At 41.5% G+C, this 25,178-nt stretch overlaps 1 protein-coding gene and 1 long non-coding RNA gene across 3 annotated transcripts in view; both read left to right on the top strand.

Moving 5' to 3' along the window:
• ALG14 (ALG14 UDP-N-acetylglucosaminyltransferase subunit) overlaps window positions 1-2,574 on the top strand; it is a 102,781-nt gene extending 100,207 nt beyond the window's left edge. Inside the window, exon 4 of one of the 2 annotated variants that reach the window (XM_040471043.1) lies at window positions 1,645-2,574. In XM_040471043.1, coding sequence (XP_040326977.1) covers window positions 1,645-1,875 — 231 coding nt within the window. In that variant the 3' untranslated portion in view covers window positions 1,876-2,574. The remainder of the gene's footprint in view (window positions 1-1,644) is intronic. The other variant, XM_040471044.1, reaches the window with a different exon arrangement.
• Window positions 2,575-12,197: 9,623 nt separating this feature from the next.
• Window positions 12,198-14,011, top strand: LOC121027514 (uncharacterized). Its single transcript, XR_005788772.1, has 2 exons — window positions 12,198-13,146; window positions 13,421-14,011. It is a non-coding gene; the product is annotated as an uncharacterized LOC121027514 (long non-coding RNA).
• The last annotated feature ends 11,167 nt before the right edge of the window (window positions 14,012-25,178 follow it).

Here is a 25,178-nt window from a genome sequence, read left to right as displayed (position 1 = left end):
TGCTGTGAGGAGTAATTAAAATAATGTGTGTGAACTGTTTAGTACAGTACCTGGCCACAGTGAGTTGTTGATAAAGAGTGGCAGTGAGAGCCTAGGTGGTGATTCTCGTTACTGTCCCAACAGTAAAGAGACAGTAATTGAACCCTGTTCAGTTCAACACTGTTGAACAGGGTTGTACCCTGTTCCCGACTCTCAGTCCCATGTTCTTCCTATTACAGTGTCTTCAGGGTCTGTGAAGAAAAAGTTATAAGGGCAACTCAATAGGGATCAAAGAAGATTGGTCTGGAGAGCAGCTTAGTAGCTGGTAATTCAAGAAAAACTAAACAAAAACTCTTCATAAAGACAGGGGGTAGGTAGGTAGCCACTTTAAGGAAGGCATAAAAAAGATTGGTTCCCACCGGAAACAGGCTACCTTCTCTCTTCCCAAAGTCCTGTGGATGGTGTGTCAGGTGGGCTTGCCTCCAGGAAGGGCGGAGCCTAGATCAGATAACTTATCAAACCCTGAGAGCCCTGACCGAGTCTTACAGCCCTGGCAGAATGTCCGTCCAGTCCATCGTCTATCGGGACAGTCTCTGAAATGCCGAGATGGTCAGACAGTATATCTGGAGACACTTTCAACTCTAAGATTCTCTGATGTCTGATAAGTTTTGTGGACTATGTGCTGGAAAGATCATGTGACATGGTAGATAATGCCCAGCAGGCACGTGTAGACAGCCACAAATCTCCTGTTTTATGATTTGTGGAGTAAAAAAAAAAAATGCTTTATTAGGCTTTGCTAAGTAAATACGGGCACATGATTACAATGTTGTGCAAAACAATTTTTCTCAGAAAATAATAATAAATTATCTTACCGATAATTCCATGAAATAGGCTTCCTCTTATTTTCCTAAAAGTCTTCTAAAAAGTCTTTGCAGTTGCTCTAGGAGTTGGATTTCTGTTTCTCTTGTTACTTTTGCCAAAAAGCAATTGTTATTTCTAAATTGTTTTTAACCGGTGGCTTTTAATAAAAATTAGCAAAATTCAAAAGCATCAAAATCTCTGGACCACAAACACAGATTAAATTCTCGTGGGGGGAAAAAACCTCATTCATTTAGTAGCCTTCTCTCAAATATCCCATTTGTTGGCCTGGACTCCTAAAATGATTATATATACCCTACAAAAATATCCTACATAGTCATTTAAAGACATTTTCTTCTACATCTTACATGTCAATGCTCCAACCGTTATAAAGATTATTTTAGAAAATCAACAAGAACAAGTTGGTACATGAGAAAATAGTGACTCATAGCTGACTTTATCTGTCTTCTGTGTATTTGTGTGACCCGCAAGCAATTGGAGAAGAGCAACACAACACAGTGGATCCTAGCTGAGCATCAGGCACTGTGCTAGACACCCTGTGGTAGCAGAGAAGTTAAGTTGTTTGCCTGGAGCCACACAGCTGGTAAGCAGGAGAGCCAGCACGGAGCCCTGTCTACTCCTATGTGCATGGGGTTTGCTGCACACTAGATCTTGACAAGGAATAATTCAAGGCTTAGGATAATAAAAAGTCTCCTCTAAGATGTGACTGTTTTTAACTTTAAATGCCTCATTTAGATTAGTATTCTGTATGTTAATTTGACCTTCAACTTTTTTTTTTTTTTTAAGGTGTTGTGTAATGGACCAGGAACGTGTGTTCCTGTCTGCGTATCTGCCCTTCTCCTTGGGATACTAGGAATAAAGAAAGTGATCATTGTCTATGTTGAAAGCATCTGCCGAGTAGAACATTTATCCCTGTCCGGAAAGATTCTGTTTCACCTCTCCGATTACTTCATTGTTCAGTGGCCGGCTCTTAAGGAGAAGTATCCCAAGTCGGTGTACCTCGGGCGAATTGTCTGACAAATGACAACTTTCTTCTCTAGAATTTTGCAGTCAAACATATTTATCATAATTGGGGGAGAGAAAAACTACATGTTTATTATAAAGGTTTCTGAAGGTCCTGAGAATTATTGGTGGTGAGGAGTAAAAAATGTGTAACTCAGTAAAGAAACTGAGGGTGCTCTTATAAAACAAACGTTTATAAATCATTAAGTATTTATGCTTCTGTGCACCAAATTTCTTTTCTTTTCTGTCACTACCTGCAAGTTATCTGCTGACTTGACTTAGTAATATTTTTCCTACAACTAAATATAGAATTAGTATGCTTAGTAACATTTCCTGTTCTGCAGCTCTTTGTTTTGTTTTGTTTTGTTTACAATATTCTGCATTGTAGCAGAGAAAGATATTTCTTAGTTTTTGTTCAGATACAACAGGCTTTATTTCCTGTATGGAAGCAGTAAAGTCCCTAGTGAATCCTTTCAGTATAAAGGAAGCAGTTATATTAAATGGGCTTCATGACAATTTGCATTCCACAGGCTTCCAGAACCGTGAGCATACACCAGTACCTTTTTTTATTCTTTGGTTTTGCTTTGTGAGTAGTTGCCCTGAATCCAGAATATCTTTTGAAATGTCTTGTTTAATTGTTAAAATAAATTAAAAGGTGACTACTGTCATAGTAATAAAAACATGATTCTATGTTTCAGGAATCCAAACTCAAAACATTTTTTTCCTTTGTATTTTGTATTTGTTTATGTTAAGTTTATTTATCTATTTAGAATGTGTGTGTAAGCACATGAGTAGGGAAGGGGAGGGGTGGGGGTAGAGAATGAGAGAATCCAAAGCAAGCTTTACACCGTCATCCCAGAGCCCAATAAGGGTTTTGAACTTATGAACTGTGAGATCATGACTGGAGCCGAAATCAAGAGTCAGACACTAAACTGAACCACCCAACCCCTGAAACTCAAAAACATTTTTACAAATGTTCAAGTGGAGGGGTGCCTGGGTGGCTCAGTCGATTAAGCGTCCGACTTCGGCTCAGGTCATGATCTCGCAGTTCATGAGTTTGAGCCCTGCGTCAGGCTCTGTGCTGACAGCTCAGAGCCTGGAGCCTGCTTCGGATTCTGTGTCTCCCTCTCTCTCTGCCCCTCCCCCACTTGTGCTCTGTCTCTATCAAAAATAAATAAATGTAAAAAAAAATTTTTTTTTTTAATGTTCAATTGGGACCCCCTGGGTGACTCAGTTAAGCGTCTGACTCTTGATCTCAGCTCAGGTCTTGATTTCAGGGTTGTGAGTTCAAGCCCCACATTGGGCTACATGCTGGGCATAGAGCCTACTTAAAAAAAAAAAAAAAAATGCGTTAGTAAACTCACATTGTCATGGCTGTAACCGTCCCTAGCATTTTGGGATGTTTAGGCTTGGCAGAGTATATTTAAAAAAATTGTTTTTGTTTAATATTTATTTATTATTGAGAGACACAGAGCATGAGCAGGGGAGGGGTCGAGAGATGGAGAGACACAGAATCTGAAGCAAGCTCCAGGCTCTGAGCTGTTGCAGAGCCCGACGCGGGGCTCAAACTCACAAACCCCAAATCCATGACCTGAGCTGAAGTCGGACGCTTAACCGACTAAGCCACCCAGGCACCCCTTGGCAGAGTGTAGTTTTACTAAGCATTTAGGTAAGTTCTTGCTGGCCAGGTATTCTTCTAAGCACTTGTCAAATATTAACTCATTTAATCCTAATAACAACTCAATGAGGTAGGGACTATTACTATCCCCCTTTTACAGGTGACTTGTCTAAAATCACATGTCCAGAGGGGTGCCTGGGTGGCTCTGTCGGTTGGGTGTCCGACTTCGGCTCAGGTCATGATCTCGCGGTCCGTGAGTTCGAGCCCTGCGTCAGGCTCTGTGCTGACAGCTCAGAGCCTGGAGCCTGTTTCAGATTCTGTGTCTCCCTCTCTCTGACCCTCCCCCGTTCATGCTCTGTCTCTCTCTGTCTCAAAAATGAATAAACGTTAAAAAAGATAAAATAAAATAAAGTAAAATCACATGACCAGATTCAAGCCTAGGGCAGCCTAGCTTGAGAGCAAAGCCAGTTTCATGGGCATGTGGCCTGTGCAGCCACATAGGGACCCACACTCAGGAGGGCCCTGCACTTGGGTTAGTACTCTGCTGTCACTCTCAAATGCATATGGGACAAAGGACCCATGTTTTATTTTGCACTGGACACCACCAGTTATTTAGTTGGTCCTGCTTGAGAATCTGTGACAACACACAGCGCAGAGCCTGGCCTGGTGGCTCCTCAGCGAACAGACATTCCATTCCCCCTTCTCCAAGCTCTCGCCTTTAACAAGGCAACAGACAGTGAGAAGAGCTCTTGTAGTGTTCGAGTTTTTATTTTTCCCTTTTAAATCTGCTTAATAAGGATGATGTAAACCTAATAAGGAAATTAATGAAGAGATCGACTGTCAGTGAAAATAGGTACCTGAGATGCCGTGAAATTAAAATGCTGAGGCTGATCCAGCCTTTACTGTTCTCTCGGAACATCTCTGGGTAAAGTAGGAGCGTCTGTCATCAGGACATTTTCCTAGGTGTTTGGCTGAGAAAACTCTCAGAATAAGGATGGTATTTTGCCACAGGTCAGCCTAGTGGTAGTTCATTGTGTGCCTTGACTTTAATCATCAAATCTCAGGTGCTGTCCCTGCTTCCATTGATGGAAAGGCCTAGAATGTCAGATGAAATAAGCCTCTACTTTTCTAGACAGAAAGTGATCTTTTTAGGGATAATAGCATGTATATTTCTTCACCTTTGAATTTTTTTTCTGCACTTTGTTTAAGTGGCCCTAGGTAAATAAGTGAAATTGGACCGTTTTCAGGTCAGTTAATGCCTGTCAGTGTGCCAGTGCAGCTTCCCCCGGGTCCCCATAGGTAATCCTGCTGCAGAGAATCCCGTCAGGCCATGGAGAGTTGTAGAAAAGATGCCATAATTTTTTCCAGCATTGTATGTCCCAGATGTTTTGCAGAGCCTTAACCTAGACCGTGGTTAGCCTGGAATGTCAGAGAAAGAATCTCGTGTGTGTGTTATCACTAAAAATTTAGGAAAATCTTCCTGGGTTCTGACTACTGTGGACACATTCAGAGTGAGGTTGGCTCGGCTCCAGATTATTTGATAAACGAATACATGGTCTGGTGTGTGTTGTGTTGGTGTTATGGCTAACTCAGGTCCTCAAGGTCACGTTTGCAAAGGGGCCTGGTTTGAGATGATAGTGGGGGCACAGCTTCCTTGCTGTGTCTTTCTGTGACATTAAAAAACAGTGCTGTAGTCTTGACTCAAACTGAGGATCAGGACCTAGCTTGTCTTTTCTGATTTCTCTTGAAACACTCTGGAATGTACCTCTTACTGGAAGAGACTGTTCATGAAAAATTAATTGCATCAGTCTTTAAATGAGAGACAAGGAAACCACACATCCTGCCCACACCTACTTCCCTGGAAGATTTTTATCTACAGTTCAGTTGTCCTAAAGGGTCTCAGCAGTTTGCCAGGGCAGAAAGTCTGACTGTTTCAAATAGGACATCCAAAAGTCATCACAGGAAGCTTTAGCCAGGAACTTAGAGTGCTGTGAAACCGTGTCAACAAGAGGAATGTTGTGCCATTTTAGACTGAAGAGCAAGACTGCTAGGAAGGAGATGACCCTCGCTTTCCCTCATAAAAGCAACTTAAAACATGGTGTTTATTTGGCCTTCCAAAGATAGATTCAAACTGGGAAATGTACTACCCCCTTACTGTGCAGTTCCTTAGATTGAATCAGTGCTTTATTTCTTCTGAAAAGCCCCATCTCACCAAAAGGAGTTTGACAGCAATGTATTAAGCCTCTTTTATCCACAATAAGAACATCTTTGTGAGTGTTAAAGAATACTGTCCTCATCCATACAGTTCAGTATTTGGGGCCAGGTGGAGTTTCTTCCCCATGATTTTCAGCTCTGTCCAGCAGTGAGCAGACACCCAGATTTTCTTGTCTGCCCTGAACTTTCTTCTGTTCAGCCTGTCACTCTAGCACTCTAAAGACAAATTATCTACACTTATGTTCTTGCTGCCAACTCACTTTATTTTTTTTAACGTTTATTTATTTTGAGAGAGAGTGTGTGTGTGTGCATGTGGGAGTATGAGCAGGGGAGGGGCAGAGAGAGGGAGAGAGAGAATCCCAAGCAGATTCTGCACTGTGTGCAGAGCCCGAGGTGGGACTCAATCTCATGAGATGACCTGAGCCAGAACCAACTGAGCCACCCAGGTGCCCCTTGCTGCCAGCTCACTTTCAACGTGGACTAGATATAGCTCTCCCTTTTCCCTCCAGAGTGGTTAACGGATCCTAGCCTCCGCCCTATCTCTCAAGCAACAAACTTTGGAATCATTTTTGTTTTCTACTCTCTTTCCTTAATCTATATGTAACTGGTTGCCCTTCCCCCCGCCCGCCACTTTCTATTAATATCCCCAAAATTTTCCCTTGTCTTTCTGTCCTCTTGGCTCCTTGTCATCTGAATTCACCTATTTAATCTGCCTTTGGACTAGTTCACATCCACCTTTTCCTCTTCAGTCCCATGGTCACAACCTAAGCTAACTCTTCAACATAAATTCCTCATTTTATTAGCACATTTGTTGAGGAACTGAGGCATAGAGAGATTAAGTATCTTATCCAAGATTTTATACCTAGAAAGTTGCAGAGCTGGGATTTGAACCAAGGCACTCTAGCTCCAGCCAAACTTACCTTAACAGCTAGGTTAGGTTTAAAAAAAAAAAAAAAAAATTGCTAGGAGTGCCTGGGTGGCTCAGTCAGTTAAGCCATCTGACTCTTGATTTCACCTCAGGTCATGATTTCACAGAAGGTTTGTGAGTTTGAGTCCTGCATCACGCTCTGCACTGAGAGTGAGTGTGGAGCCCGCCTGGGTTTCTCTCTCTCTTTCTCTCTCTCTCTGCCCCTCCCCCACTCACACCCACATGCCCCCTCAAAATAAATAAACTTAAAAATAATAATAAAAAGGCTAGAAAGGAAAGGAATAGGGTGCTGTGATGGAGGAGAAGGTATTGGGTGCTCTAGCAAGGGATATCAGGGAAGGCCTCTCTAAGAAGCACATTTTAGCTGAGATCTGAAGGATAAGCCTTGAATACTTGTCCTCCTTCCACTTCCCCTCCCAACTTACTCCCCACAAACTTTTCCCCACCTCCCACAGCCTTGTTTTAGCAACTTGTTCTCTAAACACCTCTGTGACATAGCCACCCATGCCTAAGATTAGCCCTGAGCTACAAACCATCATATTGCAATACCTTGTACTTAGAAACGTGCTCCACTCTTGGTCACACCTGCCACAGTTTTGGACAAAATGTAGGCACTGACCAAACATAAATTCTCATACCTACAGACTTGGTCTAGACCTACTTAGTACAGCTCTTCTAGACCAGTATTCTCAAACTTTTTGGTCTCAGGACATCATTACACCCTTGAAAACTATTAAAGACCCCAACAAACTTTTGTTTATGGGGGATATATTTGTCACCATTTACTGCATTAGAAATTAAGACAGGGAAACTTTTTAAACACAAGAATACACAAGGACACATTCTGTTAGCCATCAGAGCAATGATATCCTCACACATCATGTAGCATCTAGAAAACTAAAATCAGGAGAGAAAGAGCAGGAAAAAGGAAAATGACATCTTTGTATTATTATGAAAAAAGTTTTGACCTCCCAGGCCCCTGAAAAGGTCTTGAGGACCCCCTGGGGGTCTCTGGGCTACATTTTAAGAACGGTTGCTCTACACAATGGCCTATCAATAACTTCCATCTCCTCTACCAGCCTTTAGTCAATGATCCATCTCTGTTACTAGTTTTTTTTAAGTATTTTTTTTAATGTTTATTATTTTGAGAGAGAGACAGAATGCAAGTGGGGGAGGGAGGGACAGAGAAAGAGGGAGACAGAATCTAAAGCAGGCTCCAGGCTCTGGCACAGAGCCTGATGCGGGGCTCAAACCCATGAACCACGAGATCATGACCTGAGCCGAAGTCGGACATTTAACCAGCTGAGCTACCCAGGCACCCCAGTGTACTAGTTTTCTATTGCTGTGTAACAAATTGCCTTGTATTTAGTGGCTTAAAACAACACCCATTATCCCACTGTTCTGTAGGTTAGAGATCCAGGCAGGGCATAACTTCTTCTCTACTCAGAGTCTCATGAGGTTTTAGTCAAGGAGACAGCCGGGCAGAGTTCTGATCTGGAGCTCTGGACCTTCTTCCAAGCTCATTCAGGTTGCTGCTGGCAGAGTTCATTTCCTAGCAGTTGTAGGACTCATGGTGACCTGTTCCGTAAAGACCAGAGAGAGAGTCTATATTGCTGCTGGTCTCTTTTGAGGACTCATGTGGGTCAGGCACACATAGGATAATCTCCCGTGTAATTAACTCCAAATTAACTGCTGAGGGACCATAATTACATCTGTAGAGTCCCTTTTGCCATGTTAATGAAACATAATCAGGGAAGCGATATCTCATGATATTATTCATAGACCCCGCCCATACTTGGGGATTATAAGGGTGTAGATGCCATGGTCTGGAATTTTGGCAGCCATGTGAGAATTCTGCCAACCACAGCCTGCCAGAGGTTTTTTGTTTTGTTTTGTTTTGGGAAGAAAAAATGTTTTTCAAACCTGTCACTTAAACTACTTAATTCCTACCTTAGTATCCATGTTTTCTCTCTTTTTTTTTTTTAACACAGGAAATGCATGTCTTCCAAACTACATCACTTTTCTAGCAATTTATTTTGTGCCTTGGTTTGTTTTGCCATCAAATAGGCATAATGATGGTCCCTGCTTACAGACTTGTGTGCACCAAACTAAGGTGGTACATGTGCTGCCTTTACCACAGAGCCTGGAACACAAGAAGCCCTCAATAACTCCACGTAACCAAGGTGACTTCCATGGTACGTAAGTGGCCTGAAGGAAGGGTGTCCTTAAACAAAGTGTAACCACCATTTCCCACTCTCTAGGATGGCTATTAAAAACGTTTTAAGCAGAAAATAACAAGGATCGCCAAGGACGTGGGGAAATTGAAACCCTCGTATGTTGCTGGTGGGGATATAGGATGGTTCAGCAGCTGTGGAAAACAGTTTAGGCATTCCTTAAAAACTTAAACATAGGGGCACCTGGGTGGCTCAGTCAGTTGGGCGTCTGACTTCAGGTCACGATCTCACAGTCCGTTGAGTTTGAGCCCTGCATTGGGCTCTGAGCTCACAGCAGAGCCTGGGGCCTGCTTCAGATTCTGTGTCTCCCTCTCTCTCTCTCTGCCCTCCCCTGCTCATGCTCTGTATCTCTCTGTCTCAAAAATGAATAAAAACATTTTTTAAAAAGTTAAAAAAAGTTAAACATAAAGTTGCTGTATGACCCAGCAGTTCTACACCCAGGTATATACCGCCAGAGAATTGAAAATATACATTCACACAAAAACTTGTACACAGATGTTCATATTGGCATTACGTAATAGGAAAAAAGCAGAAACAGCCCAAAGGTCCCCTGAGCAATGACAGATTAACAAAATGTGGTATGTCCATACAAGGGAATATTACTTGGTCACAAAAAGGAGTGAAATACTAATACATAACCTGCTACAACATGGATAAATGAACCATGAAAACATGCTCAGTGAAAGAAGCAGCCACAAAAGGCCACATATCCTACCACTCCCTTTACATGAAATGTCCAAAGTAGACAAATCCACAGACGGAAAGCAAATTCATTGTTGTCAGGGGCTGTGGAAGGGAGCAGTGGAGGTAACTCCTAATGGATATGGGATTTCTTTTTAGGGTCATGAAAATGTTCCGGAAGTAGATAGTGGTTATGGTTGTACACCTCTGTGACTATACCAAAAAGTACTGAATCATATGCACACTTTAAATGGGTGAATTTTATGGTATGTGAATTATTTCTCAAAAAACATTATTTTTCAGTCAATAGTCAAGGAATCTATCCATATAGATAGATATTTGTGGGTGTGCATGCAGATAAAAAAAGACCAAACAGAAAAGTAAGCACAGCAGCCAGGAAGCTGCCACAGGGAGTGTTTTTGTTTATTGTGATTCCAGCTCTGCCCACGGCCAGAGACTAAACAAAGACTGAAGGTGCTGGAGACAAAGCATGGCTTTGGGGAAAAGCTGAGTAAGGACTGGATGAAATAGCATAGTGAGGGGGCCCAGAGGAAGAAGATGGTCTCAGCATGAAATAACTCCTTCCCCAACCTCCTCACTAAAGACGCCCCATTATACAGCCTCACAACCAGCCAAGAGCCAAGATGACTGAGTAATTGTGTTGTCAAAGTCAGCCATCCACGTGTTCTTCTGCAGAATGACCTTGACTTCCCCGTCAAGAGGTAGAGTCCAGTGGCGCTCCCTTTGAATCTAAACTGGCCTGAGTGATTTGTTCAGCCACTAGAATGCAGCAAGAGTAGGAAGTGATGTTCTGACTTGGTCTTGAAATGCTTGCCCTCTGGATGCTCCACCTTGGGACGTCCTCTCGGTATCCAGCCATCATGCTCCGAGAAGCCCAAGCCACACGCAGAGACCACGTGGGAGTGTTCCGGTTCCCAGTCGCCTCCAAGTACAGACTTGGAGTCATCTGGATCCAAAGTACTAGACGTGTGAGGAGAGAAGCCTCCAGATGATTCCAGCCCACCATTTTCGTCACTCCATGACTCTCTAGTCCTCCCAGCTGAGGCTTAAACACTGGAAGAGAGAAGAGGCCCCTCTGTGCCCTGTGAATTTCTGACCCACAGAGTCCATGAACGAGATGAACTGGTTGCTGTTTTCTGCCACTAAATTTTGAAGGATTTGTTACAAAGCAAGAGGTAATTGGAACAATAACCTCTCAGAAGGAGCCAGTCCTTCCAAAGTTTGGTTACTTTGGCTTAATATTAGGAGAGGAAACGATTTCTTGCCCCCAAGGCAAAAGGAAGAAAATGTATTTCTACACCATGGATAGGAAAAGGCTTTTTTTCAAAACCCTTGCTCCTTGGCCTGCATGTAGCAGTGAAACAGAAACCAATGAATTCTTTTAAATCTTTTAACCATATGCAGATGAATAAGCAAATGGTTGGACTTGGTTCCTAATCTCTTTTCCTTCCCTGAATACCTTTTTTTTCCACTCTAATAAACTTTAGCATTTAAACAGAAGTCATGTGTCACATATATGACGATTAGCAGCAAGAATGTAGAAAACGAGATAGTTGCTGAGCACAAAAACTTAATTAATAGCCAAGCCATTCAACCGAAAATAAGAACAGTGTTTCTGGCAGGGAAATGTGAAATCTTTTTTCTAACTTGGTATTCTTCCCCCCACCCTCACCCCCCACCCCTGAGTCTTTTTAGGGTAATGATTTAAAATTCAGTGCCTACACAGATAACTTTTTTTTAAGTTTTCAGTTGAACCCTAGTGATTGAAGCGCAATAATCTGTCGAAGGCATTGACTAGGGCCACCCTCCCCGCCCAGGGAGACCCAGGGATTTGCAAAAGCCCAGAATATGCAAACTGAGACTTGTGCAGGAACCAAATGGAAGGAAAGCTGAACAGCAGCAGGGGGGATGAAGGAGTCTGGAACTGAGACCGTCTTCTCTCTGAACAAAAGGGAAAAGCAGTTTCATTCTTCAAATAAAAGGGAAAGAAAACAAGACTTTTATGGTAATACCATATACAGAGTTGGCAGAAATTCGGCAAGGAATAAAAAGTATCCAACATGGTCCCTTATTCAGTTCCCACCAGGCAACCCAATGAAAAGAGGCTCCATTTTCAAGCTGATAAGCCTGAATTCTCTGGATGTGTAACCGTGCAAGGCCTCTAGAAAGGCCCAAGCTTTGGTCCGTTGACTCCCCTGCAGAACAGGCTGAATCTGAAGTGGCCAGATGAAGAGAGAGCTTATAACGTTCGCCAAAAATCTTAGAGAAAAGAAATTACTGGATTTATGGTTGAAATGATAGAAGCTCTGAGATTTGATTCAGAACTCATCTCCAGGATAGGGAAAGAAGGAGAGTTTATGGATAAAACAGGATTAGCTGTACATAATTACTGCAGAAACTGGGGACAGTGGATGCATGGAGCATGATACACCAAACTCATCATGTTATTCCCTCTACTTTCCTATGTGTTTAAACATTTCCATAATGAAAAGTTTTAAAAATATAAATCATGAGGGGGCATCTGGGTGACTCAGTCAGTTAAGTGGGTGACTCTTGATCTCAGCTCAGGTCTTGATCTCAGGGCCGTGAGCTCAAGCCCTGTGTTGGGCTCCTTGCTGGGCTTGAAACCTACAAAATAAAATAAAAATAAAAATAAATAAATAAAATAAATAAATAAAATAAAATATCATGTGAGAAATCTACAGATGCTAAAAAGTCAAAGAAGGTATTATTAGAGATAAAATGAAACAAACCAGGGTTTACAATGAGAACAAGAAAGGAAATTTCAAAATTACTTTTAGTTCATATTTAACTCACAAAAAAGAAATTCAGTCAGTCTACAGATCTGATACCTGAACCAGCATAGGTTTTTCTGACTTAAAGCATTCACTCCTGGGCCTTTCAATACACTGCTTTCAAGTACAAAATGTCACCTTCTTTATCCGTGTGCTTCTCATCATTCGGTAAATATTTGTCATGTTCCAACATCAACATGGGGAGTTACTCACAGGAGGCCTCGGAGCGCTGACCCCCACTGAAGGTGCCCCTTTCTGCAAGGCGGACACACTCCCTCCCCCTTTTCAGAAAATCACGATAGCACAAGTCACCTCTGTGGACCTTGACTATTAAAGGTGATTCTGACCCCACGTATTCATGTTGCTGAAGAGAGCGCCTTGTGGAGCAGAGGAAAGGCAACTGCGTGGTAAGAGCCCTGGGTTCAGGTCCTGTATGTGCTTCATAGTGGTGAATTTTAATATTTCTGTGCTTCCTCACCACATAATATGAAGGACTTGAAGTCTCATCCGAGAACAGAACTGCTACCATGGTTATTGTGGCCATTAAATCTACCGAGCGCTAGCAACGTGCCAGGTGCCGCACAAAGCACAGTACGTGTATCGACCCATTTAACCCTCAGATCCAGGCAATAGAGGCCCCACACTTGCCACTTCCCTCCTTGCAGGCCCAGAATGGCGTGACCACCTGGGCCCATACTCCCTTTCTAGACCAAACCCTGGCTGCCTTGGACCCCTGAATCACCTGCTTCAGTGGCCCAAGCCTCCTTGTAGGGCTTGCATGGGCCTCTTCCCCAGGTATGCTTTCCCAAGTCTGGCTTCCTGGAAAGGGTGGGGGAGGAGGCAGGGTGGAAAGATATGGACCTACAGGTGGGAGTGTGGACACTTCAGAAAGGTCCTCACAGTGTGAGACAGGGACCAGGTAGAAAGAAAAGGGGGATGGGCTGTGGGCCTGAGGTGTTTTATTTATACTCTCGGCTGGGGTCCTGTAAGTGTTAGAGGTGGGCCTAATGAGCTACTTATTATTATTATTATTATTATTATTATTATTATTATTATATCTATTTTCCAGAGACTAAAACGGAGATGCAGAAGCTTGAGCCATTTGCCCAAGGTCACACAGCTGGTCAGTGGCAGAGCGGGGCTCAGGTTACCACCTTGGGATTCAGGCTCTTCCCTTTCATGCTGTCACCCAACAAAAGCACAGGATCGGCCATCCCAGGGGCTCTCAGGAGACACAGAGCCGGTCCTGAAGAGCTGTCCGCCACCCGTCGGGCTGCTTTTCTCCCGCATGCTGTGTTCTCCGTGCCAGCTGAGAATGCAGCAGACGGCCCTGGTGGCAAAGCCTCATCCAAACGCAATTACCATGGGAAAGTCGATTCAACAGCAAAGTATTTGATACAAGAGTATGACAGTTAATCCTAGGATTTCACTTTTTGTTCCGAACTTCTGACCCACAGCTGCGGGTCCCGCCACGGAATATCAAGAAGGTAACTTAACTAGATTTTGACCCTGTCGGACAAGTGTTTGACCAATCCAATAAGTAGGTCTTTGTTGACTTCCTTTAAACTCTAAAACCAGGAAATCACTTCAAATATGTTAAGACCCCCACCTTCCCTCCAAGGACATCCTGAGGCACAGAAATAAAATCTAAACAAACATACTTTCAATTACTATTTGTAATGAAACATCCAGCAAATTCGAGGTCGTTTGAAAAAGCACATTTCTGAACAAAACTATAAAAATAATCTTAGAGTATTTTTAGAAGGCATAATTTGATGTACTTAATACCAAGTACTCGATCTAGGTATGTTTGGATACTAACCACAAATATCTGAAGTTAGTGATAAGAATAGTAGCTAGCAGTATTGAGTACTTACAGTGTGCCAGGTACAATTCTTCATCTTTTACATGTACTCTCTCGCTCGACCCTCACAACAACCACGTGAAGAGACAGATTAGTAAGCTTAGAACTAAGTCTATACACAAAGGCGTTTATCAGGGTATCATGTATAATAGAAAAAAAAATTGGACACAATCTAAATTGAAAAATGTTCTATATGTTGTATGTCCAGACAATGGACTAGTGTGCAGGCATTAAAAATCATATTGCTGAAGAATAATTAATGGCATAGAAAATGCTTAAGATGTTATATTGAGTAAATTTTTCAAAATGATGCAAAAAGTGTATATTATGAACACAGTTTGAAACTCTAAATATATGCAAAGTTGTTAAAGGGCTAAAGATATATCTCTGAGTTGAGGAATTATGTATCAAGTTTCGCCCATAATTATTTAAATTCTATTTTGATTATATATAACATAATGAAAGAAAATAAGATTTTCAAAAATGACTGTCTTCTTGGGAAGCATCAGTTCAGGAAGTAGAAAAAAGGAAAACATAATATGTCCAAAGAAATACCATACTGGCAAGTGTAACAATTACGAATAGAAGTAACTACTTAATAAACATGTGTCTGACACTTAGTGTCTTACATGCAGCTTTCACAACATCTCACTTGATCCTGCAAAGGCACTGAGAGGTAGGAGTCTTAGCCCCCATTTTTCAGATGATGAAAATAAAACTTTGAGGGGTTGTGGCTTTTCCAAGGCTCCACAGACGGTACGTGGTCAAGCCAGGGCTAGAGTCTTGGGACATTCAATCACAATGAGGCATCTGTGAACACAGGCCCAGTGTGTGGGCAGCCAGAAATGTGTTGTCCCGACCACAGTCTGACTTATTCAACATGAAATTGAATAAGTATGGCAGCCGACTAAGCCTCATGCCAATTTATGGGAAGGTCAGTGAAATTGGATCTAGAGATCTGAGTTCTAGTCTAGTCTGCCATTAATTAGGTCTGTGGGCAAATCCTTTGACCTCTCTGTTCACCTAGATCCAACAGAAATGTAATCGAGCTTCTTAGGCCCAGTGCCTGTCCTGGAGGTCAGTTGCCTGCGTTGTCACATGCCCAAATCCCCTAATACGATTCCAGAAGCTTTGACTGACAATGTTAATTTCTCCTGAGGATGGGGGGGTGGGGGGGGTTGCATCACATATCACCAGCAAAACACCCTTAAGGTTTCCTTTAAATACTTCCTTCCCCCCACCACCCCCCACCCCCACCGCCAATTCCCTCTTCCATGACCAGCTGCCAAAATTCTCTTTTTCTATTTCTTCCTCCCTTTAAAACAAAAACAAAACAAAAATCTTTTCGCCCCTTCTTTTTCCGAGTCACACTCTATGATTTCTCCCTATTCCAACTCTATTTGCACTTAACATATTTATTTCATGCCTGCCGTTTCTCAGGACTGTTCTTGATGCTGGAGGACACAGCAATGGACTTTACAGTCCATCCTTTCTTGCACAGAGTAATCCAACCTGGTCTCAGCTTCAGTGTGCATCCAGCCAAAGGCAGCCTGTGGGGGAATAGGGAGTCCTTGAATTACTAATCATGTTTTTTAGTATTACATATAAAATAAGAGGCGAGTACTTATCGTTCTTAAAGGAACTCCTGGCTCTATTTTTTTTTTTTTTTTTAATAATTCTGTGACTCCAGTGAAGTAAATGCATAATGCTGTGGGGCGGGGGCGGGGGGGGCGGAATCCCTCTACCCTTCTAGGTTTTTAGCTGAGACGCCCCCTGTAAAGAGAGATTAACAAGAATAAAATAAATTTAATTTAGTACATACGGGGGCCCCAAAAAAGGGAGGGTACCCTTCACATGGGGAATTTATTACCTGCTTCCAGGGGGACAGAGGGGGTCGAGGATCCTTCTCATGCTGGCTGTTGCCCAAGTAACTTAAATTCAAAATAATCAGTATGCCAGAGTGGCACCCCCTGGGGCAGCCTGTCCTGAGCCCCATCAGTTCCCTCCTCTGAAACTTCCCTGGAAGTTTTACAGTTTAGATGCTGAGTTGGTATCCATGTCTCCTTGACTCTCTCTCAGCCCAGAGAATAGGTCAGTCCAGTTAAATATCTGTGTCTATAACTTCAGTAGGTGTTCTTGCAGGTAGGCTTCTGAAGTTAGTCCTGTATGGTACAAACAATCAGGTGTTTAGTGATTTAGTGATCAGAAACAAACGAAAAGCAGTGGTTAATAGAGCAGACTCTATTCTAGTTTCTGAGTTCTGGAGGCAGTTAGTTGCAAAGATTTCTAGATGTCTGGCTCAAATTTTCTTTAGACAAAGGGAGGGCAGGCAGGGGCAATCTGACAGATTCCCCTGATATGCAGTTTGAATGTCTGAGTGAGATCTCTCTGAGTGGCCCACATAGCAATAGGCATGAAGATTGTCCAAACATGAGCTGTTGTGTTGATTTTTCTTTTTCTTTTCTTTTCTTTTCTTTTCTTTTCTTTTCTTTTCTTTTCTTTTCTTTTCTTTTTTCTTTTCATGTTATTGTGTTGATTTCTGTAGTTCATATCAAGTTGTCCAGGTTTAGCTGTGTGGCTTTGGAAACTGGGCAGCTTTAATCCTCAATGATTTTAAGTCGAAAGGGTGGGAGAAAAGTTGGAATGTTAGTTTGGAGAGTTGTTGCCAGATATTGGAGGAAACTAGAAGAATTCAAGATCTAGTCCAGTTTACAGGTAGAAAATGAAACCTCAAAGACAATTAACAGAACTAGAATCTAATATATACACAAGGGCATATTATAGTTTTTACTGAAATGTGTTTTTTCTGTCTACAATCACCGCATTTCTGTCAACAATAACCACAGTAAGACCAATTTATTTACAAATTGAGCTTGATTATTTGTATAAGTGCAGCAAGAATACCTTTTGATCATACAGAATCTTTAATCTGCTTTACTGGAACTTTTCATAAGGAATTTCAGATTGGACTTTTAAAAGCCTCTCGAGGCTAACAAGCCAACCCAAGGACCAGTCATCAGACTTCACTGTAACACCTATAGTTTTGGGTAAATTGTTGACTTCATAAGGTCCCCAAAATATTCTGAGACTCCTGGACTTGCCAGGAAGTAACCTTCCTTACTCACATGGTAAGACTGCTGGGAACTGTGTAAACAAAGTACCAGGCCAATTTTTCCAAGAGACTTTATTGGCTCCATAAAGTCAACCTTAGTTCCTTAAAGCTGCCTGATTGTGTCTGAGTCTATGCATGTCTCTCTCAAACATGACATTCCAGTCAACATCTTGGTAATATAACCAACGCCTCCAGTGTCTTATAAGGAGAACAAATTCTGATTGAACACATACAAATATAAGAATACTCACTGAGAGTTTCCAAATTCTAGGGGGATGAAGTGGGGAGAAAAAGATAAATGGGTCATACTTGTTCACAAAGGCATATTTTACTAAATTGCTCTAAGTCATAGTTAAAGAGAAAATAGGGTTTCCTTAAATCTGAAAGAACAAAAGATTTTTTAAATCAGCAGTGTTTCAAAGTCATAAGTATAATTATCCTATTCAATGCATTCAGTTCCATTTAATAGTTCTTGTTCTGCTTAAATCCAGTGTTTCCATTAGTTCTGGAAATTCCATCAGTTTCGTTTGATGATCTCAAAGTTATCAGAAACTGTGTTCTAGAGTACTTGTCAGAATCCTTTCCATGAATCTCTCTGAAGGTGAAATACATTTGCAAAAGTATCAGAGGAAAACAATAACTGTCTATAAATGACCCAAGATTTAAAAATGCCCATAGTTAAATATCTGATGAGAGTTCATTATAATGTAACTGACAAGGAAATTTGGTTATTTTTATGCCATACAAAATTTATGATAATAACGACAAGTATGACTGATAATATTATACCAGGACATACCAGATTCTTAGAAATTTTATATAATTTCTGTATACTTATATTAATAACATTCACCCATTTAATATAACCTAGGAAGGTTTATCACCATTTATTTGGCAAATGCTTCCCATGTAATTTAAAACAACAAATAAGGCTAATTAGTGTAACATCTCTCTTCTTATTAGGAGAGAGAACAAATCCTTTAACTTGTCCCAGGAACCCTCTGGAAATTCCCAAAGTTTGTTTGAGGTCAAAGAGACGTCATTTAGAATCTGATTGGGGGGAATTTTGTCAAAAATATCAAAGAAGTTTTAAAACACTTGGTCAGATAGGATCATAGGTCACTATGAAACAATACTTACCCATTTAACCACGGTAACAATTAAAGACTTTGCAGGCAAATACCAGAAGTTAAGTAGTTGTAAGTAAAACTGAGCACTTTTAATAGAAAAGACTCAGTTGTTGGGTTGTTTTTGTGTGTATGTTTGTTTTAAGTAATCAAAGGCCTGAACACATTAAAACACAAAATTTGCTTTCTAGGCAGATTACTTAAAAGGTAAGGGAAAACCTTTTATAATCCCTTATCAGGAACAGACCAAGAATCCAAGCAAACTTTGTCCTTTTAGTGCATGAAAGAAAATTAAGTTTCAGTTTTACATAAGTACACTATTGGTATAAAGCTTACGTTTAAAACCCTGTAACAAATCCATTCAGTTTCGCTCGGGTTGATCACACATAAAATTCCTTTTCCAAGGTCTTTTTTTTTTTTTTTCCCAGAAACGTTCTACAACTTTCTATGTCCATTTTAGTTTGTCCCCTGTCATCTTTCCCACTCATAAATAATCAGCTTTACTTTAGGACAAAATTACTTTCTTTTCCCTCAACAAAAAGATGCATCTCCATTCTCCATACCTTTTCTCACCAAAAAACAAACAAACAAACAAACAAACACCCCGCGTATCCTACATTTCTTGCATATGGAGATGTTTCCCTTATTATTTCAAGTAACTTGAATTGCATATATTAATTAGAAGTCTTAATCCTAAGAAACCTTAATTTGTAGTGAAAACTAAGAACTAAGCAATTGTGAACTGTTATACCATCACTCTTTAGATTCGCAAATTTATGAATACATTTCATAATTTCTGGAAACATAATTTCCTTATGGCAGAGTTTTTAATGTGGCATTAGACATGTTTAATAATTGGCCCCAATATCCTTGTTCCTCTGTAATAAAAGGTCAAAATAGGTGAGCTTAGATTTGTTTAGCAATTAGTGTTTCCATATGTTATCTTATTTGGAAATGCCCCTAGACATTCGTTGAATTCCCATCATCTGATTTAATTTAGATGGTGGAAGTTACCAAAAAGATCTGGAAAACTATTTAAGCAATAATCACTGCTGAAAAGTGTACCTAAAGACTCATCTCATTTATGTGTATTGAGTTCATTTGTTCTTAACAATCATGCTTAGATTACTCTTCAAGATTCCATGAAACATTAGTTAGCCACCATCTTAACTTTTTTCTTTGCTGACAAATTTTTGTAACAGATAGCATGAGCTTTTTTGATTTTTAGTAAACCTAGGTAGAATAAAAGTATCACACTAACTGCTGAGAACTCTAAAAGTATAATACATGTCTGTATTAATTAAACCAACAAATTTAAACTGCTTTTTATTTGCCAAAAATTATCCTAGATAATGTGGGTTTGAAAAACCTTTGGGTTAGTTCCTACTATTTTCTGAGATGTAGAAATACTTCAGTTAAAAGCGCTTATTTTTAAGCCAGTTAAACAGAGCTCTTTTACAAATTAACTTTGGCAATGCCATTCGGTAGGTAGATAAATGGCCATACTGCTAATCACACACATAGACATACATACAGCCAAAGACAGATACCTTACATTTTACAATTTTAGCCGTGAATCAGATATGATGATAAAAAACTCACTAGTTTATAAATAACAGCTGGAATAAGTTTATTCATTCAGATGCCTAAAGCTTTTTACTATTTGTGAAGATGACTTTTCAGATGTGTATTTGCCCTTGAGAAGTAATCTTAAGGAGGCTGTAGTCTATAGAGTTTAAGCAAGAGAGCCTTCACAGCCATCCATCTGTATTTTAAAAAGGCTTCTTTCTCTTTATTTCCCAGTCTCCAGTGAGTTTTAGTTACCTCCTTCGGTGTTTACATTTCAAAGACGTGGTAAGATTTACGTCTTCAAGGGACAGAGAAAGAATGCAAGTTTTCTTCTAGGAATTTGGATATATTTCTCCATTATCAGAAGTCTAGGGTAATTGCTATCTAAATTCTTTTTCTTCTTCTTTTTTAAAAAAAATTTTTTTTTCAACGTTTATTTATTTTTGGGACAGAGAGAGACAGAGCATGAACGGGGGAGGGTCAGAGAGAGAGGGAGACACAGAATCGGAAACAGGCTCCAGGCTCTGAGCCATCAGCCCAGAGCCTGACGCGGGGCTCAAACTCACGGACCGCGAGATCGTGACCTGGTTGAAGTCGGACGCTTAACTGACTGCGCCACCCAGGCACCCCTCTTTTTCTTCTTCTTAAGTGCAGGACCATTGTACTTCCAGTGCCCTGATTTCTGCGGCGTCTATACATGTCTGAAGGCAGGTAGGAAAGGGTCTGAGTGGATTTTGCGTTGCTTTCAGAGTTATGCTTGTGTTTTTCTGAAAAGTTAAGTTGTAAATTAAGAATTATTGGGACACCTGGAGTGTTCAGTCTTGATCTTGTGGTTGTTAGTTCGAGCCCCACGTTGGGTGTAGAGATTACTTAAAAATAAAAATTAAAAAAAAAAAAAAGAATTATTGAATTTTAACTCTTTTTTAAATTTTCATTCCTGCAAGCTGTCTTCAAAGAATTGCATAACCTTTTTCATTAAAACACTTAGAGGTTGATTTGCCTACTCAACCGTACTATTTTGAATTTGCCTTTTTTTTTCTTAACGTTTATTTATTTTTGAGACAGAGAGAGAGACAGAGCATGAACGGGGGAGGGTCAGAGAGAGAGGGAGACACAGAATCGGAAACAGGCTCCAGGCTCTGAGCAGTCAGCACAGAGCCTGATGCGGGGCTCAAACTCACGGACCGCGAGATCATGACCTGAGCCGAAGTCGGACACTTAACTGACTGAGCCACCCAGGCGCCCCTGAATTTGCCTTTTTATATCAGAGAGGAAATTTCCAACTAATATGGGAATCAAAAGATAATGATGTTTTGTTGTCCAGGAGACATGAATTCTTTGGGTGGGGGCCTAGAATATATCCACAAAGGGCATTGCATAGGAAGGCCTGAAGCCAGCAGGGCCTGATCATAGAGGCCAGCAAAATGAGCCTTATTGCCCAGCCCAGGCACTTCTGCTGAATTTATCTCCTGGCTTTTAGCATTTACATGAATAACCTGCAGACCCTGGGCCCAGAGATTAGTCTGGAGTGTTCTCTGTACATCTTGCAGGGAAAGGGAAGTTAAAATAAGCAGCTTGGTGTTGAAGGGATTTTCTGGGGAAGGTGGAGGAGTTAGGGGTGCTAGTTTTCTTGCTGAGGAGAGAGAGCCAGGTTTTAGGAGAGGAAATTTACACTGGATATGAACTTTAATTTTGTTCTAAGTTTAATCTCTGCTCTTTCATCTAGTTAAAGGAGTCCCCAGGACTAGCCATTCTACTTCTTTGAATCCACTTTTTAATTTGGTCTTTCCAGAGGTACTAATGAAACAATTGTTTAGGATGAATGCTCCTAAAAATTTTTTTTTCAAATACAAAGTTTTTCAAATTCAAAAGATGCACTGTCTGGCCATTGACTACTGGATCTATGAATCCCCATAGCCACTCAAACCAACAAACCTGTTTTTGGCTTCATCAGGATATAAGATGCATCCCCAAAGGAGGGTGCAAAAGACAGAGTCCTCACAAGATCCAGGAAGCAAAGACCTTTGTTGTCCTAGGTGGTGAGAATTGTGTAGTGAAAATAGTGTCTCCAAGTTTCTCATGCGAAAACTAACCTGTGGCACGGGGGCACATACTACTGCAGTGGGACTTTTCCAGCACTAACAAGACAATGAAGGTTGAGATTACAGAGGCCACTTGTGTACTGGAACCCCTTGTAACAAACTCCCCTGATTGCTGGCACAGTCTACAAAGAGAGCACTGCTTGACTTCGTGTCTCAGAATCCCAGTCTATTCACCTGGCCACCAGATGCATGCCGGTATATACACCTTACAGATGGCCCAGGCCAGAGGGAATATTCTTTTTTTTTTTTTTTTTTAATTTTTCTTTAAAAAAAAACAAACAAACTTTTTTTAGTGTTTATTTGTTTTTGAGAGAGAGAGAGACAGAGCTCAAGCAGGGGAGGGGCAGAGAGAGAGAGAGGGAGATACAGAATCTGAAACAGGCTCCAGGCTCCAAGCTGTCAGCCCAGAACCCAACATGGGGCTCGAACTTGTGATCGGCTACATCATGACCTGAGCCAAAGTCGGACGCTTAACCAACTGAGTCAGCCAGGTACGCCGAGGGAATATTCTTAGTGGTCATAAAGCCAAACTCTCAGGACACAGAATAAGACAAAGGAAAACCTCACAAGACCCATGATGTTTCCCTTTATGACAAATGACACAAAAGACAGAGACAGGAGAAAATAATGACCGTCTCCGGGACGAAGAGGATCGATAGAAAACAAGCGTTCTCGTTACCAAATCTTCACCAGAGTTGCTATAGAAATAGCTGCCCAGGTATTTTCTCCTGCCAATCTCAATTTTTAAAAAGGCCTTTCACCACTCATTTCCAACAGACCCCGCAGGCGGAAGTCCAGGAGACTGACACAGTAAGCATTCCTAGCTTCTTCCAGTGCTTGTCAGAAGTCCCAAGATCTCTTAGCTACAGCAGCCCTGGAGCAAGCAGTATCCAGCTGGTGAAATCTCCTGCTTGGCTTGCCACATCTGTGGGGGAAAAAATAAGTTTCCCTCTACCCTTCTAGTTTCTTGGCCAAGACACACACTGTAATAAAAGAGATGAATAGGAGGGGCGCCTGGGTGGCGCAGTCAGTTAAGCGTCCGACTTCAGCCAGGTCACGATCTCGCGGTCCGTGAGTTCGAGCCCCGCGTCGGGCTCTGGGCTGATGGCTCAGAGCCTGGAGCCTGTTTCAGATTCTGTGTCTCCCTCTCTCTCTGCCCCTCCCCCGTTCATGCTCTGTCTCTCTCTGTCCCAAAAATAAATAAACGTTGAAAAAAAATTTTTTTAAATAAATAAATAAATAAATAAAAAGAGATGAATAGGAGAACAACAAGTTTAATTTCATCTAGTACATACAGGGGCCCCAAAGTTATGACACCCAAAGTAGGGAGCAGAGCAGAGCTTTTGTACCTTTCAGACAAAGAATACATTTATAAAGAACTGACAAGACAAAGGATGCCTCTGCCCTCCAGGTGTGGGGAGGGTACCCCTCACATAGGGACTTTGTTTCTTGCTTTCAGAGGCACCGAGGAGGGTCAGAGTGCCCTTCTTGCACTTGCTGTTTCCCAAGTAATCTTAATTCAAAATAATCAACATGGCAGAGTGACACACCCTGCGCTGGCCTGCCCTGAACCCCATCAATAGCATCTCCTTCGAAGATAACTGATAATTATAGCAAATATTTACTGGGCACCCACAGGGCTTCTCAGCACTAATTACCTTACCTTGAACTTTCACAATCCAGTGGACTGTAGGTGCTATTATTACACTCCTTTCCTCAGCAAGGGTATGAGGTTTAGAGACTTTTTGTGACTTGCCTAAAGTCAGACAGCCCCTGGGCAGCAGCTCCAGGATTCAGCCCAGACCTGCCTGAGCTTTGATGCCGTGCTTTGAGCCTCTGTGCTTTACTGTACCACTTCCCCACTCCTGCTCCTTCCTCACCCCAAGTGTGGGGTTTCTGGGACTACTGACATGGTTTTAATTTTTTTTTTTTAATTTTGGAGAGAGAGCCTGCAGGCAGGGGCGAGGGGCAGAGGGAGAGAGAGAATCCCAAGCAGGCTCCCAAGCATGGAGCCTGACGTGGGGCTTGGTCCCAGCACCCTGGGATCATAACCTGAGCTGAAATCCAAAGTCGGATGCTCAACTGACTGAGCCACCCAGCTGCCCTGTTACTGACATGGTTATAGAGTCTATTTTCCTGTTTCATTTTTGCCATGTCTTCTTTGTTAGTGTCTCCAAATTACTATAACAGAAATACCATGGACTGGATGGCTTATAAACCACAGAAATTTATTTCTCACACTTCTGGAGTCTGGGAATCCAACTGGCAGATTTGGTGTCTGGTGTAGATGACTTTCTGGTTCATAGATGGCCATATTTTGCTGTATCTTCTCATGGAGGAAGGGAGGGACAGGACAGCTCTCTGAGGTATCTCTCTCTTTTTTTAAATGTTTATTATTATTATTATTTTTTTTTTTTTTGAGAGAGAGAGAGAATGCAAGCAGGGGAGGGACAGAGAGAGGAGGACAGAAGTTTGGAGACAGGCTCTGCACAAACAGGCTGACAGCAGTGAGCCCAAGGTGGGGCTTAAAATCTCGAACCCTGAGATGGCAACCTGAGCTGAAGTCAGCTGCTCAACAGACTGAGCCACCCAGGTGCCCCTCTGAGGTCTCTTTTATAAGAGCACTGATCCCATTCATGAAGGCTCCACCCTCATGACCTAATCACCTCCCAAAGGTCTTTTTTTTTTTTTTTTTTTTTTTTTGATTTAGAAAGCTCCATTCGTGATGCTGTTTAGAGAAGTAACTTGTCTGCCTCTCAACATGCTTTAAAGTCATGGGCTTAATAAAGCCACTCTAGATCTCTAATGTGGAATCTCTTTTTCTCTTTCTTTCTGGTTTTCTCTTTAGATACTCCATGTTTCAAATTATTACTACAATCTCCAGTCTGTGACCTTTTTTTCTTTTTTTTTTTTTAAGTTTTCTTAGAAGACTGCCTTTCTCTGGAGATCAGTGAGAACTCCTGGAGGGATCCATAAGGAGCCAGGATAAGTTTTTATTTCTATCCTAAAAACAATGGGGTAAGTGACCACATGTCTTTGGTGAGCTGCCAGCA

The sequence above is a fragment of the Herpailurus yagouaroundi genome, unplaced genomic scaffold (assembly GCF_014898765.1).
Source record: "Herpailurus yagouaroundi ecotype Mexico unplaced genomic scaffold, PumYag 77, whole genome shotgun sequence".
Classification (NCBI taxonomy): Eukaryota; Metazoa; Chordata; class Mammalia; order Carnivora; family Felidae; genus Herpailurus; species Herpailurus yagouaroundi.
This window is presented reverse-complemented; position numbering and strand designations above follow the sequence as displayed.